At 41.6% G+C, this 12,278-nt stretch overlaps 1 protein-coding gene across 2 annotated transcripts in view; it reads right to left on the reverse strand.

Annotated features, from left to right (window-relative positions):
- Window positions 1–12,278, reverse strand: part of MAGI3 (membrane associated guanylate kinase, WW and PDZ domain containing 3) — a 501,439-nt gene that overhangs the window by 77,005 nt on the left and 412,156 nt on the right. For both annotated transcript variants that reach the window (XM_040337467.1, XM_040337468.1), the window contains exons 15-16: window positions 8,668–8,859; window positions 3,361–3,546 (exon numbers count right to left, since the gene is read on the reverse strand). In XM_040337467.1, coding sequence (XP_040193401.1) covers window positions 3,361–3,546; window positions 8,668–8,859 — 378 coding nt within the window. The remainder of the gene's footprint in view (window positions 1–3,360; window positions 3,547–8,667; window positions 8,860–12,278) is intronic.

Here is a 12,278-nt window from a genome sequence, read left to right on the forward strand (position 1 = left end):
TTGTTACAGATGACAGGCGTCCAATTTCCTTCGATATTCTCAGTGGCCTTGGCAGAGTTATGCCGGAAGTTTGTTATTCCTCCTATGAAGTCTTATTATTTAGGACAGCCTTTGCTTTGGCCTTTTTTGGTGCTTTCCACATATCAGAGTTGGTCCCAGCCAACAAGCAGGGCGTTACTGGGATTCAATTGGAGCAGGTTTGTTTGGATCAGTCAGCAGTGCATATTTGGCTGCGCCATTCAAAAACAGACCAATGTGGCAAAAGGGTAAATGGGTGCATTTAAAGGAGCACGATGATGGAATCATGTGCCCAGTATCTTTGGTAAAGGAGTTCCTTGGGTTTAGGCCTCCCGGGGAGGGTTTATTCCTAGTACATATGGACTCACTTCCCCTTACAAAATACCAATTTGACGCAGTCCTTAAAAAAAGTTTGGATGTCATGGGTTTAAAAGGTCTTAAGTTTTCTTTGCATTCGTTTCGTATAGGTGCTGCCTCGGAAGCAGCAAGGTTGGGTTTCCCAGAAGCCGACATTAAATCGCTGGGGAGGTGGAAGTCTAACTGTTTTAAGTTATATGTGCGTCCTAACTTATTTGTTTGATTTTTAGGTACCCGTCACATTATTTGGATTTTGGGACACTTCTTTTGTGTATTGGGCGCAAAAGAGAGCTGCGCAACGTAATTATTCATCGAATCTATCTCTGCACCACGATCAGTTTCAGTTGCTTTGGAAAGGCATAAGAGGCCTCCAATGGTTTCAATTGAACTTTCGCCTGAATATGTTCAGTATGGCCGTTGCCATCAATACTAATAATTCATTTAAGGGGTAATGATGTTGGTAATGTTAAGACTTTGGACCTATTGTTTATGATTAAACGTGATTTGCATAATTTTCGCTCAATCCTCCCTGGTACAATGATAATATTTTCCGAAGTGATTCCTCGCCTTTCATGGCTCTCATCTGTTCAGAGGAGAGTCATGGAAAAGATGAGGAAGAGAATAGGGCCCTTGAGAAATTTATGCCGCAGATAGGAGGGTTTTTATACCGGCATGTGGATCTTGAGGGGGGTTTTCCGGGGCTGTATAGGCGGGATGGAATCCACCTATCCAAAATTGGTAATGACATTTTTAACGTGGGTTTGCAAAACATCATTGAAAAGGCTGCGACGCTTGGGGTGGGCCAGGTTTGATACTCAAACCCGGCGTGTGGGGACTGTATTTATATTTTAAGTTGAGCTACTGCTCAAGTTTTTACAACTGAGCAGGTAGGATATGTTTTTTGGAATGTTTATTCAAAATTCTTGAGTGATAATAAAGTTCATGATATGTTTAATGATTTGTGAAAAAAACAATAAAGGTGTCGCGGCCAAGTTTTTGCCAAATTAAAAGTGGTCTGTGTTGTTTTAGTTAATGGTACCGGGGGGGGGGGGGTTGTTAATGTGGGAAGTGTGGGAAATGTATACCCCTTTAAGGATTGGTCAGTTCAGACAGGGTTAGCCAATCCGGGCCGGGGAAAATTTCAGGAAGCAGGTGAGTAAGGCTCTATAAAGGCCAGCAGGTGCAAGGTGCTTCCTCTTTCCCACCCCAGTCGCATTACCTTTATGTGGAAAGTCACCCTGGAGGGGGTTGTTAATGGGGGAAGGTGAGGCCTGCAGTCTCAAGACACAGTCACAGCACAGGCCCACATCCAGCAATATTATCAATTTACCAAAAATGTAATGCTTAACAACTTGTCTCCAGCTCACAGTGAGCAGTCAGGCTACACGCAGCACAGCTCTTCCACATGGCTGAGCTGCGACTAGTGCCCAAACCTGCACCCAGTCTGCAGGGGGAAGGGGAGTGCAGATGTTATCACTCTGCCTTACCCTTGCTCAGGCTGCAGTTGCAACTGCACTCACTCCGCGACCACCCTGCTAAAGCAATAGTAAACAGATAATGCTTCTCCATGACTGTCTCTGATGGAGGTGCCGTTTTATTGCGTTCCACCAGAAAAAAAGCCCTGTCTATTACTGTACAACAAGTTAACAACTTGTTGGTCTGTGGGCCTGGGTCCCTACCAACGAGTTGTACTTGCTACTAAACAGCAGCTACAACTCGTTGGTTTGGGCCTGAGCCCCCTACATGTGTACGGACTGACCCCCCTTGATGACGGCCCTTTTTAGAGGTGGTGTGACTGCATAAGGTCTTGTTCATTGTTTCAAACTTTTATACCTACATTATGGATAGCATGATCCATTTAGCTTTCAGACTGCCTATAACTCTGAGGAAAACAGCGCTCATTGGCTGTTGAAATGCGTCAGCGTGACATCATTACCTTCATTCAGGAATCACTTCTTTGTACAACAGTACATATAGCCCATTGGAACCCCTGTCCCACAGGACTGTATGAGCTAATCCCAGCTTTTATTTCCTTACTAGCCCCTGGGGTGTTCCATCTGTGGCTATGCTTTATTGGTATAGTGCCTGATTGTGTTATGTATGGTGACTGGATGTTGCATGTGTGATGCGCAGCTGCGATTCCCCTGATTTTTAATAACATGACAACGTTGTCTTTTTTAATTGTTAAAACCACTCTATTTATCTGCCATTTAATATTTTTTCTACATTTTTTTTTTGCTGTGTGTTGTTTTTTCTATTCAATAAAATTCAATAGTCTTTTTCAGAGTGTTCTGGTTCTGGTCTTCTTTGTGAGAACTATATTCTCTTGTTTTTCTGGTATATGTGTTTAACCAGCAGAACTGCATCCTATGTTGGATGAAGCTGGAAACGGTACATTGAATTATTAATAGACACATTACTATTATTCTTCATGTAAGATATTTGGTTGATCCAGGCTACACCTCTATTTTTTTGCCTATACTCATCCCCATATTTGTTGCTTTTCTCATCTATAAAGGCCAAACATGCCTCCTGATATTGTAAACTTTCCTCTCCATTTTCTCTCTGGCTATCTGGGTGCAAAATCATGCATTCTAATAAAATGAAAGCACCATCTGAAGAATCTGCTGAAAATGTACTTTAAAGACAAGGCCATCTTGAATTTATAAGTAAGGACGGGCTTGGCCATGTGTTCAGATCCTAATCCAAACCCAGCAAGAACTGACACTGTATTGGGTCAATCATCTGCTACCTGGGAAACCCCCGCCCTGCAGCCGCACGTATACAAGAGGCATGTATATGTGAGCTGCAGGGCAAGGAAGGCTCAGACCACAGAATATCGACCCAGTACAGTGACAGCTTCCTAGCAGGCTTGCTCACGCAGGTTTCCAAATGTTATATAAACAACTGCGAGCTACCTACTTATAAGTAAGTTTTACTAATTCAATGAGATGGAAAACCTACTACAACACTGTTTTGCCTTACCTTCTTCTGCAATCACTGTTAGGGTGACAGTATTTCCAGCATCCTTTATGAGCTGTACAATGTTATCATGTGACAGCTCCACAATTGACTGGCCATTAACAGCCGAGATCCTGTCTCCCACTTTCAATTTTCTGCATCGGTCAGCGGGACTACCTTCTATTACACGTCCAATCTTGTGAGGAATAACTGCAAAAAAAAAAAAAAAAAAACTCACATTGTATTAACCACATCAACTTTCTGCATCTAGACTCAGTCCAGGATGTTTCTGGAGTAAAAAGCTGGTAAAATTAAAAACAAATGCAGCTTGCACACAGACCGCCTGAGCCCATTCAACGACCAGGCAGCCCAATTGCAGCGTACACAGTCTGTCTATAGCACAAATGGCTGTTTACCGCTGTACTCATGTATACAGTGGTGCTATAATACACACAAGTACAGCATACAGAAAAAAGAATTAGAGCACTGGCATATTTGTGAGACAGCGGCACACTGCCATTCATGGTAATAACTGGCTGTACACTGCACGTGGACTGCCTGTGTGGAGTAAAAAAAAAAAAAGGTGCAAATATGCTCAAGTGGCCTGTGTGCAAGAGCCCTTCAGCGGTTACTCATTATGTAATGAAAATCTTTTATTTGTGTGTGTCCAAAACAAAATACAGGTATTTGTAACAAATTCTATTACTCATGTAAGCTTAAAGCGGTGGTTCCCCTAAAAATAAAGTTTTGACATTGCATTTGGTATAATAATTACAGTTAGAATCGGCTGGTTATATGTAAATAATACCTCCGTACGTAGCGTTTGTATTATTCGTTCCCACCGCCACTTCCGGGTACGATGCTGGCGGTGGGCGTTCCTTATTGATGGACAGGCATCCGACCGACGCATCCATCGCGTCACGAGATGCCGAAAGAAGCCGAACGTTGGTGCGGCTCTATACGGCGCATGCGCAACGACGTTCGGCTTCTTTCGGCATCTCGTGACGCGATGGATGCGTCGGTCGGATGCCTGTCCATCAATAAGGAACGCCCACCGCCAGCATCGTACCCGGAAGTGTCGGTGGGAACGAATAATACAAACGCTACGTACGGAGGTATTATTTACATATAACCAGCCGATTCTAACTGTAATTATTATACCAAATGCAATGTCAAAACTTTATTTTTAGGGGAACCAACCCTTTAAGGCTCCATGCACACAGAAGCTGATAAACTGCAGTTTATTGTCTTTTTTGCGTTTTTTTAAAAAGCCCATAAACTGAACTCTATGTTAGCCTATGTGTTCATGCACAGATGGGTGTTTTTTAGTGTTAATGAGCTTTGGGGTTTATTGGCTTTTTTTTTTAATGCCCAAAATTTGCCTTCAAAGTGCCGTTTTTCGGCGGGAAAAAATGCGAAAAAAAAAGCAAAACGCAGAAAACACTCAAAAATGCTCAAAAGCGCTGGCACCAGTGTTTTTTAGCGTTTTTTATCCATTGAAAAAAAAAAAAGTTAAAAAACGCTACACGCTAAAAAACTTTGAAAGGCTCCCTGCAAAGCTACTGGTATTTTTTTTATAGCTTTTATTTAGCTTCTGTGTGCATGGAGCTTAAAATTTAGACCTCAGTCACTATTGTAGCGCTTGATTATAGTAGAACACACCTGTAGAAATTCCCAGAGGTGGTGAGCAGTCGGTGCACTGGCTTGTAGTGTCCTAGCTTTGAGCAAACATGTAAATAAAGGAAAACCGGCAGCTTGATCTTCTGCAATAAATACATTTACTAATCCAGGTGTGGTACAAAATAATACAGGCTTACACGTTTTGGAGTGTAACCTTAGTCAGAGCTGTTGTCGTGCATTGTGAGTTCTGAGCATAGGGCACTATTTAAAAAGCCATAATTTTGTAAACAGCATTAAACATAAACATTAGGACAATGAAAAATTTGTCACTGGTAACATTTGAACAAGACACTGATGTGACCCCATCAAAGTGGACATAAGTACTATTTCCTTATGCAACGCTCAAGTGGCAATTAGAACATTCCATGTTTGCATCAACTAAATGCAAAGGGGCAGATCCACAGAGCGAGTACGCCGGCGTATCTACTGATACGCCGGCGTACTTTCAAATTACCCGCGTCGTATCGTTGTTTTGAATCCTCAAAACAAGATACGACGGCATCTGGGTTAGATCCGACAGGCTTACGTCTTCATACGCCTTCGGATCTAAGATGCAATTCTTTGGCGTCCGCTGGGTGGCATTCACGTTGTTTTCCGCGTAGAGTATGCAAATTAGCTATTTCCGACGATCCACGAACGTACGAGCGGCCGGCGCATTCCTTTACGTCGTCTCTAGTCGGCTTTTTCCGGCGTATAGTTAAAGCTGGTATTTCGTGGCGTATAAGTAGACCTGCCATGTTAAGTATGGCCGTCGTTCCCGCGTTTATTTAGAATTTTTTTTTTGTTTGCGCAAGTCGTCCGTGAATCAGGATGGACGTAATTCACGTCTATGTTAAAAAAAAATGACGTCCTTGCTACGTCATTTAGCGCAATGCACGACGGGAAATTTAGGGACGGCGCATGCGCAGTTCATTCGGCGCGGGGACGCTCTTTATTTAAATGAAACACGCCCCCTAAACGCCGATTTGAATTCCGTGCCGTTACGCCGATTGAGATACACTACGCCGCCGTAACTTACGGCGCAAATTCTTTATGGATTAGATTTAAAGCCAGGTAAGGTACGGCGGCGTAGCGTATCTCGGATACGATGCGCCGGGGCAGATCTTTGTGGATCTGCCCCAAAGTATTTGATATACGGAGAGGCAGAGGTATCATGGTTGCTCGTTATTCATAGTAAATAAAAACAACCCACTGGTTGGATGATAAAATGACTCATGCATGGCCGGTCTTAGACAGGAAGGCTCCACTGCAAGAGTGTTTTTTTTGTGTAATTTCATATTTAAAGGAATTAAGCACAAATGTATTGCAGACATGTACTGCATATCTTATTTTTCGATTTTTCCCTGACATACGCTTCAACTCTAACTGAATTTTTTTTGCAGTAAACAAGCATATTCAGGAAACAAGACATGTCCTACGGTTTTCTGCATAATATTCACATTAAACCTTTGAATACACTACCCTCCCTCCCCAATAGGGTTCACTGAACTCTGTATGCAGCGCTGTCCGCTTATTATCTTGCATGTCATCACAACATAGCTGCAAACGGAATGCCTGTATCCACAAATTTCTCTGATGTACAAGTTCAATGTAAAGATATGGAATATAATTAGAGCACAAAAAAATAAAAAAAATACAGACTGTGTATGTAGGGGAGGGATACTTCTAAAATTGTCAGCTCACAAATGCCCCAGAATAGCTGAACTTAAAAAATCTGCCAGGCATTTCAAAATTGAACAAAGTACTATACACCAGAACTAGATACTTCCTACAGTTTTACATTAAATAATGCTGGCGTTGCTTTCTCCTTGCCCTAATTGATACACATGCTAATTTAAACAGTTGCTGAGCAGATGTTTTACCTTTAGCACTGTCGAAGAAGGAAACACCATATTATATATAGAAAGAAAACTCAACGAAATACATGACTGGGCAATCAACAGATCCTCCTGTAAAAATAGGCCATGCTAATAGTCCTGCACCTTTACACAACATTAATATTCAGGCAGATTTCTGGATTGTGAACTAATTGACTCGTGTTCTTGTATGCCCATACGTCTCTCAGCACTGCGAGGTATTGTTGATGCACACAACATCTGTTTGAACACATTAAATATGAACCACTGTGAAGGATAAGGCATAGCAGCACTGAATTTGTTTTTAAGCCAGCCAGGTGGATTTGCATCAGAAAAACAACCTCTATGCTAATAATGTTTACATCGATTTTTCAACAATGTGCTGGTATCACACTGAACTAAGACTAAAGCCGCAATGTTATTTCCTTACAACCTAACTCTTGCAATGCATAACTATAGAATGTGTCGATATAACCATAATTAACAGCTAAGGAAATGGTTCCGAATTGGCATCTGGACCCAAGTCATTAATCCTTCACAAATCTCATAACCCAGCAGGAAGCTGTTATGATGAAAACTGGAGGTCATGGCTTTAAAAGGATGAACATAGTTTTAAAACATTCACATTTTATTTATCCAGGAAAAAAGCCCCTCTGCAAATATGCAAATATAAACTCTTGCCTCAGTTTTTTTTTTTTTTTGTTGCTTTGAACGCTGTAATCATGAACCAAGGTAAGTGTAAGCAGTGCTTTGTTGTCAACTTGTCTACGGGCTATGCTGTACAGTGCAAAAACAACATGGCTGCAAGTCTGGCGTGATACCATAGAAGGCTTTGGAGATCCTCACAAAGATACATTCTGCTTTCCACAGTTTGCTGTCACATGAGATAATGGCAGGCTTACCTAAAATTATGGAGGGGTTGCCTGTTTTGTTTTTCCAGTGATTTCATAAGCACAGTGCAAAACAGAGAACACTTATTACTGCCCATACTGAAGACACTGAACCAAATGGCTTGCCTCCTGTTTTCACTGCTGGTTTGAAGTCATGTTGTTTTCCACACAGTACACTGCAAACTGAAAATAAGCTAAATCTAAACAAAGTAGTATTTACCCTGGCCTGAACATGTGATACCAACTCTAAAAAAAAAAAACACACAAGGAACATGACTTACTTCCCCCTGAGATGTGTTTCTTGTGCTGCTTCCCCTGAGATGTGTTTCTTGTGCTGCTATGTCCTCCTTTCACCGAAACTTCCTCCTTCGATTCCCCTCCTATTCGCCACAGTTATCTTCTGAGGGGCATTGGTGGAGGAATATTTCAGCAAAAGGAGGACATGGCAGCACAAGGGATAGTCATATCCCTTGTGTTGATTTTTGTTTTTTTGTTCTTAGGCTTTAAAATACAGGGGAAGAAGAGGAGAGGTAGGAAGTTATCTGTAGAAAGTTTTATTGAAAAGATATTGTTAAAAAAGTACAGTTAGGCTGGCCTTACATTATACAATTTTCTTTTAGATTCATCAAAACCATATAATATGAAGTCAAACCTAAACACTTTCAATGTGTATGGAGTCAGGCAGGCCCATGCACTACATAGGTGAAGGTACATTTAAAGAAAATGGAAAGAGGAAATTGTATAGTGTATGGCCAGCCTTATTCTTTAGATATAGTTTTTTTTTTTTTTGTCCATGACTGGATAATATATAGATTACAGAAAACCCACTAGCCATTAGATCAGGTTAGGTCCTCATGGGTGAAGACCGCTGTCATCACCAAAAGTCACATGGCAGAGTTCCTCACCTCCTGGAGGGGGCTTGTTTTTGGAAGTCAGGATGACAAACCCAAAGCCTTCATTTTCTTTGCGCTGTAAGACAATGTCATAAGCCTCTGCTGGTGTCTTTGGAGCTGCAGATACATCAATGCGATTGAGCCTGGGAGAGCCATTAAGTGCAGGAGTTGTATGCTGTGGCTCCTCCTCCTCTTGCGCTTTATCTGAAATTTGCATAGAGAGAGTAATAAGTGCTTTCACCTGGATATCAAAACACTTGAATTAGATAAATGCATTACCAAAATATTACTTATAATTATATATTAACCTATAGTAGTTTCTAAAGTGAAATTAAACTTTAAAAAAATGCTGACAGTCATGGTTTTTATGGCAGAAAATACCCTTTTTGGTCTCATCTGTCACAATGCTTCCACCTGCCCATTAAAGGTAATATACACTGAGCCACACATGCAGAGCTTAGCATACATTTACAGCACGCCTCTGGGCCTTGAGTAAGTGACTCCTGTGCACATGCACTGGAGTGACATCTTTGAAGCTTGGCCATTCAAGAAGCCGAACAGAGGAATATCATGAGAAGACAAAAGCATCTTTGACAGAAGTGCAGCACTGAAGGACATTGTTTGACAGGTAGGTCAACCATAATGTTCTAATATACTGTGCATATTAGCAGATTGTGACCCCTCCTGGGAACCCATTTAATAATAAAGAAAATTATAAAATAAAATCCTGCTTTAAATGATATATTATTACCATCATAAAAGAGATGAGAAGACAGATATTTTACACCTTTTTTTCAACCACCACACCCACCAGGAGCATACAAAGTGGACAAATGGGCATGGCAGGTGGACAAACATGGCACTCACTACAGGTAACGACAGGCCTTCATGGCTCCAATGGCCCAACATGCAGATGATGGAAAAACATTTAAATTGAGTAAGGTCTGCCTGGCAACGGGCATTTCCTTTTTTTGTGTTGCAATACCGTCATGGTCCATCTTTCATGGGGAAGATTACTGCTTTTGTTACTTCCTACCATACAGCACACAAATTCACATTACAAGTGACAATACTACCACACAACATCTTAATACGTGTCTGTTGCTGGTTCAGAGTTCTCACATCCTGTCCGGTAAAACATAAATGTCTCTAAAATAACCCTGGAAAGCAGTAAAAATCAGGCAGGAGATTTAATCCTTCCCCACTCTATTTCTTAGAAAAGTATTTTGGCTGGACATACACTTTGAGCAATTAAAAAAAAAATGTTTTATTATTATTTATTAAGTTGACCAAGTTTGATTTTCAGTATGTCATATTAATGATGGTCATTAATAACATGAATATGCCCCCAGAGACAGAAAACTGTTGCCTTTACTGTCTCACATCAAATCGCCAGATGGGAGCAATACCAATGTGGGTGGACATCCCACATTGCATGTGCATGTCCTCCCACATTGGCCGCTGGTGCATACTCCCTGGAGCGTGCATCGGCGCAATCTTTTTTTTTTCACTTTTCACTTTATTAAAAAAAAATCATTAAACATCTTTCCATAAAAACAACAATCTCCCCTTCCCCCAACCCCCTGACAATCTACATATGTAATAAATAAAATAAAAACACAAGAGTAAAATGGTAAACATATAAGGTACAAGCTTCTTGAGTGTTTATTCAATGGAGAGCCTTAGGCCGCGTACACACGATAGGATAGCCAGAGGACAACGGTCTGAAGGACCATTTTCATCCGTCCAAACCGATCGTGTGTAGGCCCCCATAGGTTATTTAACCTTCGGTTAAAAAAATAGGAACTTGTTTTAAAATTTAACCGATGGACGCCTAACCGATAGGTCAAAACCGATCGTTAGTATGCAAAAGCATTGGTTAAAAACCCGCGCATGCTCAGAATCAAGTCGACGCATGCTTGGAAGCATTGAATTTTGTTTTTTCCAGCACATCGTTGTGTTTTACGTCACCGCGTTCTGACACGATCGTTTTTTTAACTGATGGTGTGTAGGCACGACGGACCATCAGTCAGCTTCATCGGTCAACTTCGGACCATTGTCATCGAATGGACTGATCGTGTGTACGAGGCTTTAGTATCTTCCACTCAACCCTCATTTGATTACTCCAAGCTCCTCCCCCATCGCCCCCACTCCAACCATTCAACCTCCACAATCACACCCATCAAATTCACCCTCCCATCCAACACTTTTTACTCTAATTTACACTACACTCCCATTTCATTATGTCACATCCTGTCTTTATTATCCTTATTCCCTCCCTATTTATGTATTGATGCCACTACCTTTTCCACCTCTTCTTCCTTCCCTGACTTTGTACAGGAAATTCCTCTCTCATTTTCATCCTACATTCTCCTCTAGGGAGGGTATCCTTTTATATCCCACCAGGGTTTCCAAATCTCTGCATATTTCTTTACGCCACCTTGTCTAACATATACCGACTTTTCCTTCAAAATTGTCTCATTCATACCGCGTTCCCATTCTCTACTGGACGGACGCAGGACCGATTGCCATCTCTGAGCTATCAGTTTCCTTACCTGAAACAAGTATCCAAGAATTGCGACTTGATTACTTCCAGAGTTTTCGTCTCCCTCTACCAAGCCCAGGCACAAAACTTAACATCCAGGATTGGGCCCCCTCCCAAATACCTGGTCTATAATTCCAAGTACCTCCCTCCAGCAGCAAAACATGTGGATTATACCCCCCTCTGTTTCCCCACACTTGGGGCAGCTAGCATCCAATTTACGGCCAAACAAAAAAAGCTTTTGCGGGGTATAATAAGCTCTATATAATAAAAACAAATGTGACAACCTGTAGGGGGGGGGGGGGTGAGACCAATGGGGGAAGTTCCAGGATTCTGTTTCACTGTACCTTCAGTTATACTTACCATATTTTGTTCCCATCTCCTCGGTGCAATCTCTGACCACTGTGCCCACTGAACACAGCATATCATAAATCGGTGTACAGGGCTGCTGTGATTGGTCCCAGTGTACCTTACCACAACCACACAAGAAACAGTGTCCCTTTTTTACCGTTCCGCCAATCACAGTGTCCCTGATCACTGCAACAAAAGTTACAGTGTCCCTGATCACTGTCACATCACCACACCAGTCCCAGTGTTTCTGATCACCGCCACACCCATCCCAGTGTCCCCGCTTACCTTTACACCAGTCCGTGTGTCATCAAAAGGAAGTTGGCAGATGATGGACTTTATAGGCGTATTACAGTTAAAAAAAATTAATTTATTGAAGGAGAAACATACAAAATTGTTTAAAAAAAACATAAATGACAGTAATGGCCGTTCCTAGAAGGGCCTAAGACAGGAATTCATAATACACCACCTATAACCTAAAAGGTACAGTGTATTGAAAAGGAGGACACCAAGGTCACTTCCTACTGGTATGTATATAAACGCATATAGTTTATGGAAGGCGAGGTATCATGTAAAGCTCAGCTCGACATGTTGCGCATTATTGAAAGAAACACTTCTTCAGGAGCTTATGGCGAGTTATTTCAAACGTACAGAATAGGGAAAACAGGTGGAGAATAAACTCATAAACAGAGGCACAAGCAAATTCACAGGAATCAATCCATTAGTTGCTCCA

The sequence above is a fragment of the Rana temporaria genome, chromosome 2 (assembly GCF_905171775.1).
Source record: "Rana temporaria chromosome 2, aRanTem1.1, whole genome shotgun sequence".
Classification (NCBI taxonomy): domain Eukaryota; kingdom Metazoa; phylum Chordata; class Amphibia; order Anura; family Ranidae; genus Rana; species Rana temporaria.